General features: G+C 36.0%; 1 protein-coding gene across 1 annotated transcript; it reads left to right on the top strand.

The window, feature by feature from the left end:
• The first annotated feature begins 55 nt into the window (after positions 1 to 55).
• On the top strand, positions 56 to 18,918 carry CNOT7 (CCR4-NOT transcription complex subunit 7). The gene is made up of 7 exons (XM_035004147.1): positions 56 to 236; positions 1,695 to 1,909; positions 3,818 to 4,011; positions 10,129 to 10,290; positions 13,104 to 13,248; positions 15,547 to 15,657; positions 17,241 to 18,918. The coding sequence occupies exons 2-7, from the start codon at positions 1,793 to 1,795 to the stop codon at positions 17,367 to 17,369; spliced, it is 858 nt and encodes a 285-aa protein (XP_034860038.1). The 5' UTR covers positions 56 to 236; positions 1,695 to 1,792; the 3' UTR covers positions 17,370 to 18,918.
• The last annotated feature ends 5,458 nt before the right edge of the window (positions 18,919 to 24,376 follow it).

The following is a 24,376-nucleotide window of genomic DNA, read 5'->3' as shown; positions in this document are numbered from 1 at the left end:
ACCTGCGTGCTCCGCCCCCTCTGCGTGTCGCGTCATCACCTAGCGCCCCCGCCAGGACGTGCGAGAAGCGACGGCGCAGCACGGTGCGGCGCAGCCCCGGCTCCCCTTTCCCTTTTGCTGGGAGTGAGGTGTCTATGGGGCACCCGCTGCTGCCGCCGCTACCGCCACCGCCACCGCCGCTGGTTGCTGTCTCTATGGCGAGGAGGAAGAGGAGGAGCGCGGGCTCAGCGACACAAGTAGATCTTGCGTCTGCCGGGGGGAGGGGCGGATTGGGGAAGTAGAAAGGGGGCGGGAACGATGAACCTCAGAGGGTGAGCGATGGCGCCAGCTGGAACGCGGCTGGCGGAGGAAGAGCTCGACGGCGGGTGGAGGGGGGCAGGGTAACGGGCTGAGGGTATGTCAAGGGGGTGGCGCGGGCTGATGACGTAAAGGCTTTGTACCTGGGGCTTCGACGTTGTTGGACGGAAATTGGGAGTGGAGGGCGGTGGCCTAGATCCTCAGCTCCTCGTATTTCTTCTTGCAGCAGTGCTTGGGAGTCAGTCTGGCCCCAGTAAATGGTTATCAAGCACCTTCACGCTGGCCCTTTGCCGGGGAAGAGAGTTATCTATGACTTGAGTGGCTCTGTTTTGTCTTCGCTTTTTTGGGAGCCTGCAGTACGGAGATTGTATCTCTAGTAATGAGAAGGCCTCTGGTGCCTCGTCGGGGCTTCTGGAATTGTAGTAGAGAGAGAGGTGGAAAAAGCAATGTTAAGCTACAGGGTCTTTCTAAAGTGTGTGTGTGTGTGTGTGTGTGTAGCGGAGTGGGGAGGGTAATAAGGGAGGGGTTCCCTAGATCTTTGGTTTCTGTTCTTGGAGGACTTGAGGTTACATTTGTGACTGAAGTGCTTGGGGGGGTATCATAATTCCCTTTTTTACCCTTGTTAGGATTCTTTCAAACTGAAAAATGAAGGAGCATTTGGAATTTTTCTGTCCAAGAATCAAAATGTTGGTCTGTACTCTTTATGTGGCATGATACTCTGTTTATGGACCAGAAGCAATAGATGTATGTTTATGCTCAGGTTTTTAGGAAATTAGAAATAGTTTGAAATGCTTACACCCTATTGCTTCCTTTCTCCCTCCTGCAGTTATGGACATTCAGTTTCTGTGGCTGTTACTTATTTTTCAGAAAGAGCTTTTTCTGGTTTTTTGTTGTTGTTGTTGTTGTTGGTTTACTAAAAAGTCCCTTCTAATCGGACTTGAATAAATGCTACTGAAGTAGATTTTGTAATCAAATCAGATTTTGAATGTGCTGTTAATGAGTAAAAGCAAACATTACCTTTGTCCTAATAATATCTGATCCCGTCACATTATATCACTATTTAACTTTTCATTTTCTATGTGGAAATAGATGTCTTTATAAAGTTCTATTTGGAGAGTGAGTTGCATTCAGAGTAATCTTTAATGTTAAATTTTTAAAAAATGATTAGTATGTACACATAAAAAACACTGTTTTTACTTAACATTGATATTAGAACCAGAAAACTTATGTTGCAGTTCTTTTTTCCCTACTGATTAGATGTGTGATTTTAGACAAGTCATTTCCCAAACTGATTTTCTTACAAATCAAGGATTTTGAATAAATAATCTTTTAGGTTTGTATCAACTCAATTCTTCTATGATTCATATTTCTATTATCACTGGCTTTTATTTTGACAGGTACAAAAATAAAGGATAAAGTATTTTATGAAACAAACAAATCTTCAATCAAGTATAACATTTTGATGCTTGGCATCTAGACTTCTTGTGCCCTCACTATGCCAGCAGCAACTGTAGATCATAGCCAAAGAATTTGTGAAGTTTGGGCTTGCAACCTGGATGAAGAGATGAAGAAAATTCGTCAAGTTATCAGAAAATATAATTACGTTGCTATGGTATGCCTATCATCAAATCCTTAAGATGCTTCTGATAAAAGAGGAAGAGGGATTTTTTTTTTTTTTTAAGAGGAAGAGGGATTTTAAAAGTCTTGAATTCAGTCCATTTGGTTACTACTGTAGAGATTAATTTAATTATAAAAAGAAAATTTTGTCAGTGTCCTCCAACCAGAGACCACCAGGAACACTCCTGCAGTGTGACAAATTGGGTTTATTACTCATTGGAGGGAGGGAAAAGGCATACCACTGGAACCATGGGGCATTTGAGTAAGAGTGTTAGAAAGGACTTTTAGGATTTGAGCTTCTGTCAGGTGGTTTTAGGGAGGGATTAAGGAGGCAGTGCCTTGCTCTGAATTGGATGCTGTTGAGAAGGGTGGTAATTCTATAACAGGGTATCTTAATAAGTCTTGAATGCGAGAAGACTGGAATGAGACTAAAGCTATAAAGAAGCAACGGTTACTTAACATTAGCCAAGATAGAAGGATGTTTGGTCATTTTTGTGGTTTGGGCAATGTTTATGTTTTTGTCTATGCTCAGTCACGATTACAGAGTGGTTTTGTCTGATGTTGAAGTGTGAAACTGTTCATACTCAACAACAGAAGAACATTAGAACCTAGCTGTGAGTGCCAGGTTAGCTCCCAGCAACACTTAAGGCTTAACTGATAATACCAGATGAGCACACAGAAGCTAGGGAGCTCCTGCATGTCTTTCTCAAAAAAAAAAAAAAAAATCAGATCTCCCAGTGGAACATCGTTAATCTGCAGGTTTTTTGTCGTTTGTTTTAATCATCAGTGAAGTTGGATGAACACACTGTGCTGTTAAGCATCTCTGCTTTTGCATTTAGTATTCAATCTACCTAGGCCATCTATTCAGTTAATTATTTTGCTGCTTTATCTGCTGTACTTTGTACATCTATTATAGTTACCGTATTGTTTTCCATATTGTAAGTTCCGCTAAGCAAGGGGTTAGTGCCTTAGTCATCCTTTCTCTCCCACAACACACCTAGCATAACACAAAATATCCAGTAAAGTGGTTGTTGAGTTGGACTAACTTTAGAGTTTTAATTTCTTTACTGTTTCATAGTGATTTGGTATTCAGATTTTGTTCTTAGCTTCCCAGTTTGAATTTTAAAATTAAAGTGATATAGTATCATTTCCTCAGTATTTTTAATGCAAATAAATAAATGTACTTCTGTGGGGAGGGGCAGGTTGGTGAAAATATGAATATTCGAGTGTACATAGATAACCTATTTATAAAGGTATACTTACCCATAATTAGAATTGAAGTTGTTTTTTATCCCACAAAAATACATAGTGATCATTTCTCAGATGATAAGGAGTGACATTATAGACATGATAACGTTCTTCAGGAATAAGTGGGTATCATGTAATTTTTTATGACATATTTTCTCTAAAGTATAGAGAGAGTGCTATTTTAGCCCAAGAAATTAAGAGAGTTTTGATATTTAGAAAAACCTTGCCTCAGAAATGCTTGGAAAGTATGATGCATTTTCCATTCCTTTTAACCAGTTCTTCATTTGTTTTAACACTGGCATACGGTTAGCATAGTTTCACATACCCTTTGAGAAACATGAATTTATGATTTTTTTCCCTTCCTTGGGAATAGAGTACTTGGTGCATTTATCATTCATGTCTTCTACAAAATAATTTTTTACTGACAGTATTTAAAGTAAGAAAAAGTCATTAAGTTTGTAGAGTTTTATTTTATGGATCTAAAAAGTAACGCTCTTCATAGTTAAAAGGTAATTTGTATTTGAATATGATGAATGTGTAGAATATTATCTATAGCAGTATTCTTTGACTTGAACCAAAAATTAATTATTCTAAGAATTTGTGGATTGTGGTTTTGACCATTTAGTAAATAATGAATCTTAAAACTATTTTACAGGACACCGAGTTTCCAGGTGTGGTTGCAAGACCTATTGGAGAATTCAGGAGCAATGCTGACTATCAGTACCAACTATTGCGATGTAATGTAGACTTGTTAAAGATAATTCAGCTAGGACTGACATTTATGAATGAGCAAGGAGAATATCCTCCAGGAACTTCAACTTGGCAGTTTAATTTTAAATTTAATTTGACGTAAGTGGGAAATAAATATAACCCAAACTTTTTTTAGCTTAATTTTAGGAATTGATTTCCCTCAAGTATGGTGAATGAAATGCTAACTGAATTTGGCGCAGTGATCCTAGAAATATTTAAAACCTAAAATTTCAAAAGACTAGATTTCTTCTAATGGGACAAAAGAACCAGGATAAAGAAGACTGTATATTCAGATACTTTGAATTTTAAAGATGTTGTTTGAAAAGTATGACTGCCACTTTTTTTGAAATCTGAAAAACTTTGGGTATTGAAAACACTTCTTGATAGAAAAAATAATCTTACATCAGTTTTACTTTCAAACTTTGTGTTCAATTTGAAATATATACATCTTTGTTGTAGTAATTATCCTTCTTGTGAAGAGATTTTTATTACAGTCAAACTCCAGTTTGTGAGTAGATTATGTGTCAAGGGCAGTAAGACATTTCTTGGAAACTTGGGTGCATTTTCCTGTCAAGTCAATATAATTATATAATAGCTACAGTCCCCGATCAGCCCACAAAACCTCTTGTAACTTACATATAAGAGAGGTAATGGTATCGTTAAATTTGGTATTTCTTTCAGAAACTGTTCAGAATCTGAATTCTAACTCAAGCCCAAGGTTGAAACTCAGTTTCCTTACTTGATGTCTTGATAGCTTAGGGAAGTTTAGTGTTTTGGGGTAAGAGCAGTTTGTTTACAAACTGACTCTAAGGTGAGTTTAGTTCTGATTAAGTTACAACATTGCAGTGTCCTTCTATTTGACAGCTTGTACTTGTGTGTTTGTACTTGTGTAATATGATCTTAAATCTGGTTCAAAAAATAGTTAAAGAAGCTATGGGACAATTAACAGTAGTGCCAATGTGAGAACCTCCCATTCTCTGTACGGTAATGTGATATTTAGCATATAAGATCTAAAAAGCAGGGCTGATGATTTTAGAGAGTAGTGTTGTCAGTGGTACAGTACTATGGCTTATTGCGGTTAGCCTCATTTTCTGTTTTACTTTGTTGGATTTCATAATATACACCAGAACCTTGTAAAGGGTAAAAAGTACTCCTCTCTATTCTAACTGGTAATAACCTTTTATAAGTACTATAATTCTGAAACACTGAAAATTGTCTTATCCTTTTCTCAAAAGATAACCATTTTTAAAATTAGTTCATCACCATTTCATTTGTTCTATGTTACTTTTTTCCCAAGTTGGATCATTAAAACACTTTTTTAACTGAGATACTGTTGTGATATAAATACATGAGTAGGAAGTGACCCATCCATGTCTCCCATTTTGGTAAAATTGGTATTTTCCTTTTCTAGAAACACTATGTTATGATAACAACTGCCTTATTATTATAATCTTTGAAAGACATTTTTTTCTTATACAGAGAGGGCTACTTGTTACCAGGTTTTGCTACCATTTATACTAATGTTAATGTCTAAGAAGACATTTTTAAGAAGGATGTAGTAGAATGTACTATTTAAGTGGAAACAATTATTTGGAAGATAAAACTGGGACTACCTAATATGAAGACAGGGTACCATGAATAGAATCTTGGATATTTTGAAGAAAGATGAAAATTGACTTTTTTATTGAGTACCTAGAATGTGTCAGCAGCTGTGTTAGGTGTGAGGGATATAGTGTTGAGGAAGGTTGGTCATGGTCTTTACAACTTCGTGTTCCTGTAACATTTCTGTCTGCTCTCCATTGCCAAAGTCCAAAAATTAGAATTGCGAGATTGTTAGATAATGATCAATGTATTCTCCCTAAACTGAATTTGGAGTTGATGTGTAAAATGAAAATTGAAGTAGAATATTGATGAGGTGTGCAGAAGAAAGTTATCTCAAAGGAGATGAGAACGAATTTCTAAAACATCAGTTTGATGATTGCAATAATTAGTATTTGAATCATTTTAATAGTGTAATAGAGATTACAGGAGATTGTGGGTTCAGTGGTAACAGAAAGGAAGCTGATAACTCATTTAAGGAAAATGGTAGAGGAGAGGAGATATAGGGAGGACTGTAAGTGGAAAAGACAGCAGAATCAAACAAAGGGTAGTTTTGATTTTGTTCTATGGATAATGCATAGGCATTTGAAGGCTAAAAGGCAGTTGTCAGGTATGGAGTTGCAGGCTGTTCCTGTTGTCTTTCATATAGTCTGCAGATTTTTTTGAGCATCTTTTTTTTTTTTTAAAGATTTTATTTATTTATTTGAGAGAGAGAATGAGAGAGAGCAAGTACATGAGAGGGGGGAGGGTCAGAGGGAGAAGCAGGCTCCCTGCTGAGCAGGGAGCCCGATGCGGGACTCGATCCAGGGACTCCAGGATGATGACCTGAGCCGAAGGCAGTCGCTTAACCAACTGAGCCACCCAGGCGCCTAGATTTTTTTGAGCATCTTATGTGTTCTTGGTTTGAGTTCATTAAATATTAAGTTTAGTGACCATTTATGCATTTGTGACAGTCTGTATCCTGGTTTGCCTTTGCTCATGATTTTTAGCAGAACTTAAATATATAGGGTGCATGTTTTAAAATATAAAATGTATGGTGAGCCAGGAATGGATTGAGGTTGGAAAGCATTTCCAAATTGTAAAATATTTAATCTGCTGTGTTTAAAAATGTCAATTTGTGTAGTAGGCTAAGTTTATACTTGTAGGTAGGTCAAAAAGTAGGGGCGCCTGGCTGGCTTAGTCCATAGAGAGTGTGACTCTTGATCTTGGGGTTGTGAGTTCAAGCCCCATGTTGGACGTGGAGCCTACTTTAAAAAACGGTGAAAAATATATTTATTGGATTTAACATACCTAGTTAAGTTAGTTTCTGTTTTTAGGATATAGTTTGAGTAGCCTTGTATCTCTGCTTTTTGGGAAAACATTTTTTAGGGATTTGTATGTGGCTTTCACTCCCGTTCAGTTATTATACCTGGATATTTTGCCACCTTAAACTTCAGTAGTTGGTTAGTGTTAGGAGCAATTACATGACTGTTCATTGCTGTTCTGAACAGATTGTTCTAATCAGTAAGCCAATCCCTGCACCTGCAGCAGTCCTTACTTTTTTGACTAAACAATGTTTTGACGACATTTTTGAGATTTGCATCCTTTAATATATTCCTACATGTACTAGGATTTTTGAAGGTGAGGAATGATTTCAAAACTTGAAGTGGTGGATACTGTGGGAAGGGGACAGTCTGTTGATTTGGAGAACTAAATTGTAACAATTATGGAGTTTCCCTACCAGCAGGAAATTTTCTTTATCCTATTTAGAGTTTTATTAGCCTATCTGTATGGAGCTTTCAGCTTTCTCTTCTAATGAGTTGGGCATTATAAAGCATGGAATTGGTTCCAAGTTTTAAAATATTTACTCCAAAGAAATTTAAATGATAGTACATTAGCTTAATCTGCATTGAGTTATGTGAACTATACAGAAAAAAAGAGAAGTTGGGGCGCCTGGGTGGCTCAGTTGGTTAAGCGACTGCCTTCGGCTCAGGTCATGATCCTGGAGTCCCGGGATCGAGTCCTGCATCGGGCTCCCTGCTCGGCGGGGAGCCTGCTTCTCCCTCTGACCCTCCCCCCTCTCATGTGCTCTTTCTCTCTCATTCTCTCTCTCTAGAAAAAAAAAGAAAGAAAAAAAAAAAAAGTAATTTTACGCATTTTTTTTTTTTTTAAACCAAACTTGTTGATCATTAAACACCTGAGGTACTTACCCAGATCTTTTTCCTGGATGTTGTGATTCAATAGGTCTAGGTAGATGACCTGGGAATCCATATTTTTGGTAAGCTCTCTGGATGATTGCTGTCATTGGGCAAGTTTGGGAAATTCTGACTTAAATAGTGCAATACTCACTTTTCTACTTCATATGTTTTTTGATGTGGTGATAGACATTAAACAAAAGAGACAAAAATTAATTGCCGTCTTGAAGCTTACATTCTGGTAGAGTGTACTAAAATAAAGATAAAGTGAGTATATGGCCCAGAATAATGTAAGCCTAGAGAAAGAATCTTACACTCTGGGTTGGTTATAATTTGCTAAGGTATGCCTCTCAATGTGAGCATCAGAGCCTGATGAGTGAGATTTTAGTTGTTTAAGATACATATTTTTAGTGTAATAAAGCCAATGATATCTGTTGTTTAGTATTAGATTTATTCAGATATCCTTCCTAAAGGGTTTTCCTGGGGGAAATTTTGACCTAAAGTGATGATTACAGTTCCCCTCTGTTTTTTCAGATGTTCCAGTGGCTAGTTTTTGTTTGTTTGTTTTTTAAATTTTTATATTTAGGTATAGTTCACATACGTTATATTAGTTTCAGGTGCATAACATAGTGATTTAATGATTCTGTACATTGTACAGTGCTCACCACAATAAGTGTATTTACCATCTGGCACCATACAACATTATGTTTTGTTATTTTTCAAAGACATTTAGAAGCAGACTGATTTCCAAAGAATAGACTGTAAAATACCTTTTCACCTAAATTAATTTTTCTTTTGGCTTCGTTTTGTTAAAGCTTTTAATAGAATTTTCTTTTGTTAAGTGGTGGAAACCAGTATTCTTGTAATTTAAAAAGTAAATTAAAAAATGCAGTGGGCAATGCATAAAATACTTTTCATGTATTCTCAGAAACCTATACCTTTCTTTTATTCACCCATAAAAGTATTAGAGGCGGTATTTCTCTGGTGCCCAGAAGCCTGTCCACAGGCGCAGGGGCACCTGGGGAGACCTGACCCTGCCAGGGAAGGGTGCTCTCTCCTCTTGGTGGCCAGGATCTGTGTGGGGTTGTGGGAGCCACGGGTGGAGACTGGCCTCTTGCAGGCACAAGTGCCTCATTCTGATGTGCTAATCCCTTGGTTTAATTTGTGCCTTATGCCTTCATGGGGCTCACTGAAATCAGTGTGTTTATTTCACCTGTGATTCTTCTTTTTCCCTTTCTCACTTTAACTGAAAGAGAATTTTGTATGTTGTGGACATGTAATCATTTCATGTTTTCAGTATCAACTGGTGTTTTTGTTAAATGAATAATTTGTTCATGCATGCTCTACTTTGATATTAGAACCTGTGTCACACGTTTAATAAATGCCATATATTTTGTTCTAAAGAAAAAAAAAAAAAAGAAACCTATACCTTTCTTTTGATCCTTTTTTTAATTTAACTTAACATTTTGGATACCTGTGTGTTTGTGCTTAGAAATTAGGGCTTTCTTTTTTTTTTTTTAAAGACTTTATTTTATTTATTTGAGAGAGAGAATGAGAGCGAGCACATGAGAGGGGGGAGGGTGAGAGGGAGAAGCAGACTCCCTGCCGAGCAGGGAGTCTGATGCGGGACTCGATCCAGGGACTCCAGGATCATGACCTGAGCCGAAGGCAGTCGCTTAACCAACTGAGCCACCCAGGCGCCCTAGGGCTTTCTTTTTGGCTTCAGTAAAATCTTGAAGGGTTGGTTTATATTTAGATTTCCTGGCTTGATTTTTGGGAGGTGATTTTCTAGGATTAAGATTGTTAGAAGAAATTATTGCTATTATAGCACAGTCTTCTTTCATTTTAAACATTTTACTGTTTATTGGAGCCATTTGAAAGGCTCAACATTAGTGAGAGGAGGAAACTCCTTTTTCTTTAGGATGGAATGCAGTTTTAACTTAGCCATATAAGATGTTTTCCTCTTGGTATCCTTACCGTTGCTGCTGGGACATGGGAGATGGATATAGGCTGTCGCCCCTGTGGCTACAGCTCCATCTGGCAGCAATAAAAAGGCTGCTGAGACTAAAGCCCCTGAAAAGAACATGTCGTTCACTTTGTGGTGGTAGCTCCTGGTGAGTAGAAGACCCTTTTTTCAAACTCAGTTAAATATATTTAACTTGTGAAAGGCTAATGACATTGAATCATAGTAAAAATTAAAATCTCACCCTTGGACTGTTTTGAAAGATGATTTACTGAACACTTTTCTAAAATAATAACCTTATTACATACAATATTTAAATTGTATTTTCCTTTCTATATGTGAAACATTGGAATAATCGGACCCAAGCCAATCCTCTGTTTTGTTGTTTCTGGCACTGTAGGTTGTAGATGTAAGTGGGAGAAAAACAGTTTGTTTGAAGTATGGCACATTTGAAGGTTGTCTTTCTTTTTCCCCTGCCAGGGAGGACATGTATGCCCAGGACTCTATAGAGCTACTAACAACATCTGGCATCCAGTTTAAAAAACATGAGGAGGAAGGAATTGAGACCCAGTACTTTGCAGAACTTCTTATGACATCAGGAGTGGTCCTCTGCGAAGGGGTCAAATGGTTATCATTTCATAGGTAAAAAGATTGCATTGAAAATAGCATTTGTGTTTCCATTTCCTTGGTGTGGGTCACTGTTTCAGTACTTTCAGGCTTAGTTCTACAAGGAACTGGCTGCCATGTAGCAGTCTCCTCTCAAGAAGCTAATGTTGGTCTACTTAAGGGTTAATTTAAAGGTATGTGTTTCATTTTTAGCCAATGAGAGAGACAGTATTGCGTAGTGGAAAGAGGCTGACAAAGTAGATCTTGGTTTAAATCCAGCAATGCCATTTGGAATCAATGTTACCAAGGGTTATTTAACATTTCTGGGACTTAGAATGAAACCATTCATTCATTAAGAAAATATTTATTTAATATCTACCAATGCCAAGCACTCTGGTATAAGATTCTAGGAATTATGCTGTGAACAAAACAGACTAAAATCCTCATCCTCGTGAAGTTTATATTCTGGTGGTAGTAGGCAATTTTTTTTAAATGATGAAATTTATATTGTGGTTTGTTAGATGTTCATAAGTGCTATGGAGAAAAAAAACAGCAAAGAGAATGTTAGGAGTGGGTGGGGGTGGTGGATTTTAATGTTTTTTTAAAGAAGAGTTATTAGGTAGACATCACTTAGGTAAATATCTTGCTGTAATGACCAATAATATATTTAGAGCATTTTGGTAAAAGGTTTTACACACAATAAATTTTCAGTAAATGGTCATTTTTAATTCTTATTATAAAATAAAACTGGATTGTTAAAGAGAATTTCTAGAAAGGGAATTAGTTCCATTTTGTAAAAATAGACTTCCAGGTAAAGAGTTTTTCTATTGAGGTACACTAAATAAACAGGAAGCACAGGGACTAAAAGTGGCCTTGGGAATTATTTTATTTGGCCTTCTATTAATGTTCTTATATTAGGTCCATTTCAGACATTTTTTAAAAAAATAGAGTCTCCTGCATGCTTTAGAATTTCCAACTCTGGCCTCTGGAATGAGTATAATGAAGGACTGTTCATATTGCAAACTCTGATGTAGTACTAGGCAGTAATTTTTGAGTTGAAGGTATTGAACATACTAATTGTCACCTGTCATCTTTTCTTTCTGTTCTCCATTTGAGCCTATATCTCAGGAGACAAGACTGAAGTCTCTTTTACTTGAGCAATGTTTTTCAGGGGTTTTTTGGTGGGCTTTTTTTGTTTGTTTTTTGGTTTTTTGACTTTTCTGGTTATGAATAGAAAGCATCGTCCCGTCCTTTTGCTGTATATGACTTATTCTTTCACTCAAAAAATACTCTGAGCAAATACTGCATTCTAGGCATTGGGGTTATTAAGATAAACAAAAACAAAGGGTTCATGTCTTCTTAGATTGTAGACTCTAAATTAGACTCCAGTATTTGTCAAGGTATGTTAAGATTTTATTCTAAATGTCATTAAATATTTTCATCATATTCTAACCTATTTCTAGGAGATAAAGACTAGTTTAAGATATTTATAAATCCTGAATTCTTGTACAGTCTTTTACTAGTAGTAAGCAAATGCTGTATTGACTTCTCTTTAGTTAGATAGCAGTCACTTTCTTGCCAATTACTGGAAATTTAAAGGTTTCTGCCATTAATTGCTTATTCCTTAACGGTCTTCAATGGTAAAGCTTCTTTTTTTCTTTTTAAAATTAGAAGTAATTCTGAACATTAATAGAAATTTTGTTTGTATCCCCCCAAAAGATATGTTAATACCATCTCTCACCAAATACATACTGATTTCAAGCTATTTGAAGTAAAAGATTTTAAGATATTTTTAAAAATGTGATTCCTCCTAGACTAGTGGAGAAAACAATAATGCATTTTAAAGGGTAGTACAAGAAAAGAGCTTGTATAAGAAATCACTGGGAGCTAGACTCTTCAGGGAAGGCATCTTGTCCTTGAAGGAAAGGTAGATAGGGAAAAAAGTGTGTAATTATGGCACAGGAACGTGGGGACATACACAGCTATGGAACAAAACAAACAATAGAGATGGGAGATCTTGATTTGAAAGTGTGGGAGTTGGTGTTTTATTCTCTGGATAGTAGTTCTCAGTGTTTACTACTTTTATTTCTTCCATGTGCAGCATTTCCATTAGTATATCTTGAGGAGCAGTATGAGATAGGAACAATTTTGAGGGAAGAGAATGATAAAATCATTTAAGGAAATGAAAATACTTCCATTAGGGAATTACTCTTTGGGTTTTTGTTTTTCTGTTTTTAATTTTTAAGTAGGCTCCACACCCAGTGTGGAGCACAACAATGTGGGGCTTGAACTCACAATCCTGAGATTGACCTGAGCCAAGATCAAGAGTTGGACGCTTAACTGACTGAACCACCCAGGCACCCCACTCTGGGTTTTGAAGCATATGATGACCTCTTTATGTAAAATATGGGAAGAGTTGTATTATTTTTGCCAATTCTGCTACCTTTTGACATCTTTAGCCACGTTTCCATTCATATTTATTTTTCCATTTCCGTAGTTATTTAAAATTTTTTGAGACATCTGTGGGTGGTTTGATAATTTTTTAAAGAGTTCTTCCTTTAGAGATCAGCAAAATAGTAATCTAGTGACTGCAGGCTTGAGATGCTATTTTAGATTTGTATGCTGATATCTGAATAATAGTGACAAGTTCATATCACTGTTGGTAAGATGATGGCATTTTCCCATTATCATTACAAACATGTCTGTTTTCTCTTTGTGTGTGTGTGTGTGTGTTTTTGGTTGATTCCTTTTTTGACCTACAGTTGTGGCTCACTTAAAATCTGTATCAAAATATTTTTTCATCTCTGTGGTATTCATATGTCTCTGTTCTGTATTTAACCCTTTTGTAGTGGTTATGACTTTGGCTATTTAATCAAAATCCTGACCAACTCTAACTTGCCTGAAGAAGAACTTGACTTCTTTGAGATTCTTCGATTATTTTTTCCTGTCATTTATGATGTGAAATACCTCATGAAGAGCTGCAAAAATCTCAAAGTAAGGCTTTTTTAAGTGGCTATTTGTAATCTACACACTATTTAGACTGAGTGACTAATAAATAAGATTTTAGCCTGGGATGTTGTTTTAAGCCGTATTTTAAGTTTTATATTAAATGCAATTACATTATCTGGTCATTTGATTCTTTTTGTTGCATAAATAATTTGTAGGAAATCCTTTTTCAAAGTTTCAGCATATATTGGCAGAATAAGTTTTCAACAAAATTCAAACCAAGAATCAGATTTTCATCATTGCCAGATTAAAATCATAAACCTGCACAAAAATGTGAGGACTAGCGAGGCTCTCATGCACAGAAGTGCAAGTTCACACTGCCCAACATGCGCACAGTCTATCCATGCAACATAAAATCGGAGGTGGCCAGCAGTGTAGTTAGTAATGTAGTAAACAGAGTTTTCCCTGAAAAAAATTATTTTGTTGGTTCTAGTCATAGATCATGTTCCTAGGATTAATTTACATGGCTAAAAGATTTTTTCCTGGCCCGAAAGATGTCAAGATCTTAGTGCTACTGTAAATGCGTAGGTCCTGTCTAGACAGAAGCTTACATTCTGACACTGATGAATGCATGTGTAATAACGTTACTTCTGAACATGAATTCTCTCAAAAGGAACATTTCTTTAATATGTAAAGTGCTCCTTCAGTTTGAGAACGAATTCACCAGTGGTGGCACAGACTCCCAAGGAATAGAAGGGCTTTTTTTTTTTTCTTTTTCCCTCCAGCTGTGTTTGTATTTAAGCTGCAACTAAAATGCACATTTAGGTAAGTGGCTGCTTGGTAGAACCTACATCAGGTTTATCATATTCTCCTACCAGGTTTTAGAAGTGCAAATAAAGTTACACTTTTAGGAGATGGTAAAAATTTAAGAGCTTTACTTTTAAGCAGAAAGAAACAATGTAGGAATTGAATAAGGAAACTTTGCTTTTGACAGATGAACTTAAAATCAGAAGAGAAGTAGTCTTTTGGCCAAAGTTTGCTTGCCTTATTAGAGAATATGGCATATAACTGGGGAAATTTTTAAGGAAGATTACTCCATGTTTGTAGCACTTAAGAGCAGTAGGATTATGTGCAATTTGAAGAGACTTCTCTCTGTGACTCAAGTGAACTTGAAGTAGGATAGCCTGATTACTGTAGAAACTCAGTCCACCCCCTGAAAGCATTACATGCTGAGAATCCATGGTCTACATGTTTTAATCTGGCTTTGGAAGTGCTTTTTAAAATCTGACCTGTCTCTACAATGACATATTTTAGGAACAGGATCAAATTATTGCTCACTATGTGTATGAAATTGGAAGATTTCTAAGTACACCAGGTATTCTAAATATGCCCTGAGTGAGCTGTAGTGTTAAATTTAGGTTAATGACAAACGTGCTTTTTGATCTATGGTCAGCCATGCTGAATGCCCCTATTCTGTTGCTCTCCTAAGCAGCTGCTAATGATACTTAATCCTCATGTTATTTTTAGCACAGAAGTAAGAGCTGTCTGTGCAGAGCACTGTTTCAAGCTGTGAAGCAGAGGAGGTCTCCTTTGCCTTAACAATTAGGGAGGAATTTGTGTCTGTTTTGTTTGTCCTGATCTTTCTTGCCTTACCTCCTATTTTCCCCCCCATTATTTTCCTTCCCTCTCTTCCTTCCTTACTTTTGTCTTTTATTCTTTTTCTCTTCCTCCCTTTCACTCTCTTTTCTTTTTTAAGCCTGGCAATGTTAAAATAAGCAAATATTTAGACCCTCCTAAGGAGTTGTATTCTTATAACAGCATACTCTTCTTTTTAACAAAACCATAATTAAGCACTTAGTGGATTTTTAAGGATTGGGTTAGTCATAATAGCTTTGTTTTGTACAAATTATATAGATAAACCACTTAGAGATGGGTTGGTGAAAAGCTTAGGAAAGTTTGCGAGGAACTGCCAATGGTCATTTTTATATTGATGGATGGATTGACTGAATGTACTTGATAAATGTTCCCCTGTACACCTGTTCCCTTGTATAGGATCTGCTTCCCCCAAATCTTTAGGAATGTTATTTGTCTGTCACATGCCTTAAAGCATATGATGAAGATAAATTTTCCCAATTAGGATCTCATTTTCTATTAAATTATAAACTTTTCCCATATTCAACAAATACTTCAATTTGTAATTCACATTCTTTTTTTTTCTGATCTTCATAAGGTCCATCTTTACATGCTAAAGTCCATTTATATTTTGGTCAGTGTCTAGGTTAGGTAACTTGTGAATTTGGGCATTGTACTGTTCCTGTGTTGACAGGCAGGTTTTCTTTCTTCTAGGGTGGTTTACAGGAAGTTGCTGAACAGTTAGAGCTGGAACGGATAGGACCACAGCATCAAGCAGGATCTGATTCATTGCTCACGGGAATGGCCTTTTTCAAAATGAGAGAAGTATGAAGACATCAGTGCCTTTTTCTCAGTTGGTTGTTAGGTTGAGAACATTTAAAATCTAACGGCAAAAGTTTTTGGGCAATAAGTGCTCATTAAATGAAGATCTGGTTAGAGATGCATGTAGGCTGTGTCCAACACACTTGAATGAGTGTTCAAAAATAAGTCCTCTTGAAATGTAGTTCACAGGGCAGTGAAAAAATGATTTCTTCATAGACTGAAAAATGAAACAGTTTAAACTACCTTAGGAATCATGTAGGTCCAACCATACTATTTCTTGATGAGAAAACTGAAGCCAGAGGCTAGTAACTTCTCTCCAAGGACACACACACATCACTAGCGGGAGAACTCCAGAATTCTCTCTGTAGGACCACATCAGGGCTGCCGCTGCCAAGTCAAGGAATCTACATGTTAGGTTTCCCCGGCATTGTCGTCTTGTAGGCATTAAACTGTTGGTAAGATACCATTTGCTCATGCCATTTTTCAGCACTTTGAGGGTTTATAGAGTAGTGCTTACATAGTGCTTTTTAGTAGATTGAATCTTACTAAGAGGTTCTGAATTCTCAAGTGGTTAAGTAAATCTGAAGTAGTTGAATCAAAAATCATAATGAGCACAGCCCCTTAAGTGGCAAAGGCAGTACTGAATATAAAGCTCGGTATGGAAGCGTGGAATTGAACAAACCCAAGTCTCCTCCTAGCTTATGTAATGGAGTGATAGATGCAGGCATACCTCACTGTAAATTAAATGCAAAGAAAAGAAAGTTTTCCTTTTTGTAAAATACAACTATAGAATTCTTTTGAGTATATCCTCTTAGACACTCAAGAATTGACTGAGAACTATCTGGAAATTTAAAACTTTTGTAGCAATTGTATTAATAATAGAAAGCATAATAGTTGTTCTGCCAAGTATTGATTCAGAAGCGATTTGGACTGTTCTTTTCATGACGAGTTAATACTTTGTACTTCTTTCCAGTGCCACGTTAGAGAATTAAAACAATTTTTTTGAATTTTCAGCTTTCATTTTAAAAAATACCTTAATGGTTCAATTAACGGTGGATTCTCTGCTACAAATTTATCTTTATATTCCTTGGCTGCTTCAGGAATAACCTAGTGTGGATGTTCAGATTTTTACTGTCCAGAACGTGTTTAGGGTTTGGTTGTTTTCAGCCAACTCAGCTGTGCGTGTAGACTCAAGGCTACTTACAAGGCTAAACTTTTTTCTCCCCTCATTGGCAATATTCATTCATTTTCACCATTGAGTATTGTTATATTAATGGAATAAAAATGCCTGCCATTTTTCCATGATTACAGACTCTCATAAAATTGAACTAAATGTTAATAGGAAAGACACGTGTTTATGCATTTTTTTGTAATCTTTTTCTTTGGTTTCTCTTGAGCTCTGTACTTCTTGAGAACATTAATCTTACTCATTGAATTTAAAATGTGTGGCCTCAAAGGAGCACCACAGAAAAGAGCTGTCATTGTAGTTAATGAACAGTCAGTACTTACATTGCTGAAGTATAAGTTACCAGTGGTACCTTTTGGTTAAAATTATCTTTTTTTTTTTCCCCAAAATTCCTTTTTAGATGTTCTTTGAAGATCATATTGATGATGCCAAATATTGTGGTCATTTGTATGGCCTTGGTTCTGGTTCATCCTATGTACAGAATGGCACAGGGAATGCATATGAAGAGGAAGCCAACAAGCAGTCATGACATGAAATAGTCCTTTTATTTTTATTTGAGCTATACACAAGCTTGTATATAGGTTTTATCTCTGGTTGAATCCCTTGAACAATAGATAATACTATTTTTTTTTTCATAGCCCATTTTATTTTCTGCCTTTCAGTAGTAGTATGACCATTCCTATCTCAGATCTTAATAAATAGAAAAGCATTCAGGTTAAATTTGGCCTTAAATTAATATACTTGTTAGCAGGCATGTGTGACAGAGAGTGGGGAAAACTGCATCATATTGAATATTTTGATAAACTTTACCTGCTTGGGCTTGGTTTGTTTTTCCCCCTTCCTAAATTAACTAGCACTGACTGTAATTTATTTCCCTGTTTCATGTCTCCCTTCCATTCTGCAGGAAAATTTTAGCTATTTGAGATTGTGGACCATCAATTTTGCACTTTAGAGAGTGATTCTGACTCAAATCCTCTGTTTTATCAGAAACTTTCGCTTTTCTTGCTCCTTAGCTGGAAAAATGACCATCTGCCAACCTTATACAATATTTACTTGTTTTTGACCCACGGAAATAGCACATGCATTGTGCAAACGGTTGATTCAGCAAGACTACAAAAAAAAAAAAAAGACAAAAAACTACTGAGGAGCTTAGTCACTGCTGTTTCTGTACGTAGTGTTTAATCTTCCAAGCACATCTAGTGTCTGTCAGTTTCTCATTGGCATGTGTAGGCTGCTCTGTGACTGAAGAATTTTTCAAACCAGCTTTACACCCTTCAGGAAAGATCCCTTGTGATTGGATGTTTAATGTCTGCCGGGAAACTGGCATCCAAGATAATTAAAGCTGCAGTTATTTTATGATAGCACACTTCCCTTTGATCTGCTTTTTATTCTGTCACTGTTTACCCTTATTTTTAATTTTTTAAAAATTTTATAGCCATACTTACAATGCTCTTGCTTTGTAGATTCAACAAATCAATTTCATTAAAGTCCAAAGATAGCAAGTCTTTAGGTATATTTTGTACCAAATTAAATTAGAAGACAAAAAATTGTGCTTTCATAGTTGTTACAAAGATAAATAATGGAGAGATTTGGTGCAAAACAACAAAATACAAAAATATATTCTATATATAAAGCCGTATATGTGTGTATATATATGGCTATCTATATATAGCTAATTAAAATTACCTGAGGAGTGTAATGCTTGTTTATTTTTTTGTGTATATCTTTGCAATCTATTTTATATATATTGACAAAAGAGACTGTGAAATATTTAGCCATGCAGAATATGTGACCAGACCAGAGCATGTGTAGGAAGACATTTTGGTAATCATTAACTCTTCCCTGAAATGATAGACTACAAGTTACGATGTGTGTTATCTACATTTCAATCAGTAATACTAGCAGATCTTAAAATGTTATCCACATTGGTTTGTTTCCTTTGTACATTCTTTATTCATGGTATTACAATGCTGTAACTGGGTGGTCCTTTTTAAACAAAATGTTATTTGCAAAACAGAGGGTATTGTTTGTTTTTAAAGCTTTTGTAAATAAAGGCTTCAGAAATGGTTTCTTATATATGTCCATGACTGGTAATTTTGTTTTAAAAATACTTATTTGGGAGATTTTATTTTTTTTTAATTTGGGCAGCTAAACAGAACTCTAACTTCTTTAACTGTAGCTAATTATTAGTCTCTTAATCGAGCCTTCTGCATTTCAACACTGTCACCTTATTCTTTATGAATACCTCAACTAGATGTTAAGAGTTGATTTTTATCTCCTTTCCAGGAATGCATTTATTCTGAAAGACAAAGTAAACCCATTTGATATGACTTACTGTGGCTTCTTTTTAAAGCTGACACAATATAGCAGATCTAATTGGTTTCTTATTTTGATTTTCACCTCCTTAAAAAAAAATAGGAATTAAAGATTCCCTTTTGAATAGCTACCTAGTTGCTGAATTTCATAGGTTGTGTCAGTTTTGGTTTCTGCCTCTTAAGCAGTAATACTATTTTATAACTTCTGTAAGAGGAACATTATGACCTTTAGTAAATCTAGCTTTTGGACATGAGGTATTTGGCTGATAATTTGTAATGTTCCCGAGCCATTAATTCTGGACTCACCATGTTCTATTAAACCTCCTGGAGCAAGGGTCCTCAAACTATGGCCTACGGGCCCCAAACCAGGCTGTTGCCTGTTTGTGTGCCAGTGAGATGAGAATGGTTTTTGCCACTGGGGTTGGGGGAAAAAAAATCAAAAGAATAATACTTCTGACATGTGAAAATTATGAAATTCAAATTTTAGGGTCCATAAATAAAGTTTTATTGGAATGCAGCCACACTCATCATTTCTGTAATGTCTGTGGCTCCTTTTGCACCCCAGTGGGAAGCTTGAAGAGCTGCTACAGAAGCTGCTGCTGGCTTTCTCATCATTTCACATTCCTTTTTGGTTTGCCGCAAAATCAGTGACACGGGTGACGTGAAAGCATTTGGAGTGCTTAGTCTGTACAACGTTTTATTATTTTTTCTGTTACCAGATCATACCCATTATGTCAAAACAAGAAAACGGCAGTTTGAGTGATGTGCCTTGAAGGCGCACTGGAATGTGGATTATCTTACCAAATGATACGGCAAAATAGCGTGTCAAGCAATGACACTGTAACTGCTAAAACACACAGTATACGTTGACCTAACCAGACCAAGCACTCATCACCAACTATCGGGAAAGCAACAGAAATTTTAAAACGGACTATCTTAACACAACATGATTTCTTCACAAAAATAAGAAATGAAAACGAGGCTACAACCAAAGTCGGTTTATGACTGGCCCATTTGTTAGTCAAGCAAAGCCATTTACTGATACGTAGGGCGTGGTTTCTGAATGCAGTAGCCCAGAGAATTGTGTCTAGAGAAAATAAATTTTAACGACTTAGCCTCTTGGAAAGAACAGTTGGTTGAAGAGTGAGGACACTGGGCACACTGACGGTTAATTAGAAAACGACAAAGGATTTTGAGTATTTTTCTTTGGCTCTAAATAAGTCAGATGTTCTAGTGCTTTCCCAGCTGTTGTTATTTATTTGAGAAATCAATTTTAAGTTCGAAGTGACCAAAGAATTAGTTTCTTTTTGTAGTCTGTATGGAAATACAGGTGAGACTCTTCAAAGAAGCTGAGACACCACTACATTAGTGCAACCTGAAATCTACTCAAATGTGTTAACTCTGAATATGTAAAAATATGCATGGAGCAGAAAAAGATTGAGTTGGTCAAATTTAAAACCTGTGAAAGGGACACCTGGGTGGCTCAGTCCATTAAGTGTCTGCCTTCGGCTCGGGTCATGATCCCGGGGTCCTGGGACTGAGTACCGCAACGGGCTCCCTGCTCCCTCTGCTTGTGCTGTCTCTCTGTCTCTCTCGCAAATAAAGATAAAATCTTTAAAAAAAAAACCTTGTGAAAATGTACGGTGTTCTGGTTCGGCTGGTACCCATTTCACTTGTCACCTTTGTTTTCTTTTTTCTAAACAGGAATAAACACTGTTCATTGTTAGCTGGTGCCTTACTAGTGCAAAGACCATGTGAAAAGAGAGTAAACAAAAACATCACACTTGAGCTATATATGTGTGTCCAGAATCTCCTCCAGTTGATTCTTTGTAGCCATTTCTGGGCTCATCCACAGACTCTACTTGCCTAAGGATATTTTTTAAAGAACTTAGAAACATGTTTGCATGTTACATTAACATTAGTGTGTAATTAAGGTTGCTTTTTATTAATATCCACCTTTCACAATAAATGTTTGATTAGGTCATTTAAGATGCTTTTAATACTAGACTTTAGGAGGCTATACTTAATGAAAAAGATATGAATTCTAAACTCTGACAATAGCTCTTCTTTCATAGTTGAATAAAAGACAACTGAAGCTTTCTGTGATAATAAATTTTTTAATTTGGCATCAACAGGATTCTACTTTGGAGCATTTTTTTTCTTCTCATTTTAATTAAGCACCTTTATCTGTCAAACAAGAACTATTAAGTATTAATAAATTCAGGTCAGGAGAGCTCCTTACACTGTAAAACCTTCCCTGGAAGATGCAACATAAAGATAGTTTTTTATAAATCATAAACTAGTACTGTCCTTTCTGAGTAATGAGGAGCTCCTTTACATAGGATAAACCAGAGCTTAAAATCACTTATCAAAAGGCCCCCTTTGGTCTCACTGGTCTCAGAAATGAGTCAAAAGATGAATCATCTTAACACATTTTCCCCCCAACAGTAAGCTAACAAATACTGAATCCTGGCTACAAACAAGAACAAAGATCTACCTTTGGGCATTGTCACCAGTTTTCTGCTGTCACTTTCCCGCCATGAGAAAAAGCTGCACGTGATTTGTTTGGCATTGCCCAGTCCTATTTTAACTTTTTGTTGGTTTAAGAACAGTTAAAGGATGAGCTCTTAGTCACCTAGACTGCCTTATGGTAGAACATCCTCTTTTTCTGAGGATGGAAATAAACGGAACATTGTGCTGTGGGACACACGTTAAGTCAAAACAGGGAAAATCTGCTAGTTTATAATGGGGGGGTGACTGTTTTCACAGGTGGTTCTTGAAGCATGAATCACATGATTACTACCTTCATTTTTTAAGAACACGTTCTATAAATCCTTTGCATTTGATTTCTCTAAGAGAACATAGTTACTGTCGAACATACCGTATTCCCCAGTTACCTGTTGAACAGTGTACTCAAGCTTTGCAGTCGTTTTTTTTTTTTTTAAAGATTTTATTTATTTATTTGACAGAGAGAACACAGGTAGGCAGAACAGCAGGCAGAGGGAGAGGGAGAAGCAGACTCCCCGCTGAGCAAGGAGCCCAATGTGGGGCTCGATGTGGGGCTCGATCCCAGGACCCTGGGATCATGACCTGAGCGGAAGGCAGACGCTTAACGACTGAGCCACCCAGGCGCCCCTTGCAGTCTGTTTTTAAGTGTCCTCAGAAGCATTTTACCAACACATACTTATCTCCTCCTGTCATCCACCTCTTCTCAAAAGACCTATGTTCTGACCAGGTTGTCGATCCATTTTGTCTGTAGTAGCTCTGGTAGACGATTAGGAAAAGTGTATCTTTAAAGCGATTTCGATTGTCAGTGCAAAGGCAATTTCATTTAGACAGCTAGTAAAGGTGATCAACCAGACTTTATTATGGTAGAACAGGAGGGAATTCATGGATAAGCACTGCCTTGAATGTCCCATCATTGTATTTAGATGCAATAAGTTTATCTTTGAAAATACAAACCCTCTTTTGCACAATGGCAAATAGTGAACTAAAGTATATGAAGTATTTGTACAATATTTAAAAAAAAATTCTTAAAAATTTTACCTATATGGTAGAATTTTTAAAAACGGAAAAAATCAAAATTATCAGCTAAATGGACTATCCGGATAGTTGAAGTGTAAGTGTCTTCAAGTTTGAGTTGAACAATTAAATGTTTTAAAACAAAATGTTTAAAGTGTTTTTAAGGTATATTTTATAAATATGTACAAAATGTAGGTCTATTTGATGCTTTATTCACTCAGGTAAACTTTATACTGTATATCTAATGAGATATGCCATCATCTCTAAAAATGATAAACCACCTAGATTAAAAACAAAACAAAAACCCTTAAAAGATTATCCACTGTATGAAAACAAAAGGAACCATTACAACTTAATGGAAAAAATTTATTTGTAAAAGTTTTTTTTTTGAATCTGATTCTAATGTGTACCCACTCATGTATTTCAATAATTACACAAAAGGCCTAAAGGAAAAATTTAACAGTACTCTAGCAAGGTAAGGAATAAAAACCCCTCTTTTTTTTCTTATCTTCTATTTTGACAAGAAGGAACATACCACAGAATCCTGTCCACAAGAATGGCCATAGTACTGTGCTTTGAAAATAACCTGGCTGCATATAATTCTTAATACATCACGTGATGCTGTTGTCCTTAAGACTTTCAGCAGTACCTACAGGTTCCAATCTGGCACTTCAGGTAATAAAACAATGATGACCAAAAAATGCTTTAAGAGTAAAAAGTAAAAAATGCATCATATCTTCTGAGATTTCCTGAAACAGATTGTCAGATCAAAGTCTTTAGCTTTTAAAAAAAGAAAAAAAAAAATCTGAAAAGAGTGCCATCCTATTATTCTAAGAATTACACTCAAATGATCTATAAAATGGATTTGGCTGATGTTGACTGTTTCACAAACTCATTTAAATATAAAACTTTACATTTTTAGAAAGAATGAGTATTTGCAAGGATCTTTTTTACTCCATTATCCTCTGATCTACTAGTCTATTATGTGTTGCATTTTTGTCTAACTCAGATTTTAAAAAGTTTAATACCATTTTCTCTTTGATTAAATACCAGTTCCTTAGCTGTGTAAGTTTAAAAGATAATCTGCTTTAAATTCTCAAAATCAGTACCAAAAAATGTTTACGGCTTATTCTAATCTCTAACATTTACAAAACTTACACTCCACTCAAAAAAAAGAATAAAACTTTTTCAAATAGTGCATACAAGGCACGAGAGCTTCCTAGTATATTTACTGAAGCCGAACATTTTGGCATCAACAAACATGCCACTTTAGTTTGTTTACCTTAAACTCAATTTCCAAACAGCACACCATTTAGTTCATATTGAACTAAATTTCTAAAAGTATATGATTTCTTTTAATGATTTGCATAATTTAATCTTAAGTATCTGAAGAACTATAAAGTTTAACTGTCATACTTTCGATGAGGGGACACAGAAATAATACAGATATCAATGGAGGATTAATCTAGTGGCCCATTAAGAATTCTCAACAAATTCAATATTTTTGCAATGTTCAAGAGAACAAATAACCTAAAAAAATTGAGGTTTTTTTTTTTAAAAAAGACGCAAAAGAACATCATAAACCAATCTTCGTAATTGTTTTTATAGATTTTCCCCCAATTTAAGAAGGTCAGAAGAGATGAAAAATAAATTTTGGATGTAATAGTAATGTATTAGTCGTGACAAAAATTTGGATGTA

The sequence above is a fragment of the Mirounga leonina genome, unplaced genomic scaffold (genome assembly GCF_011800145.1).
Source record: "Mirounga leonina isolate KUSES-001 unplaced genomic scaffold, KU_Mleo_1.0 Mir_128, whole genome shotgun sequence".
NCBI classification, from domain to species: domain Eukaryota; kingdom Metazoa; phylum Chordata; class Mammalia; order Carnivora; family Phocidae; genus Mirounga; species Mirounga leonina.
Note: the sequence above shows the minus strand (reverse complement) of the source record. Positions and strands in the feature narration are given on the sequence as shown.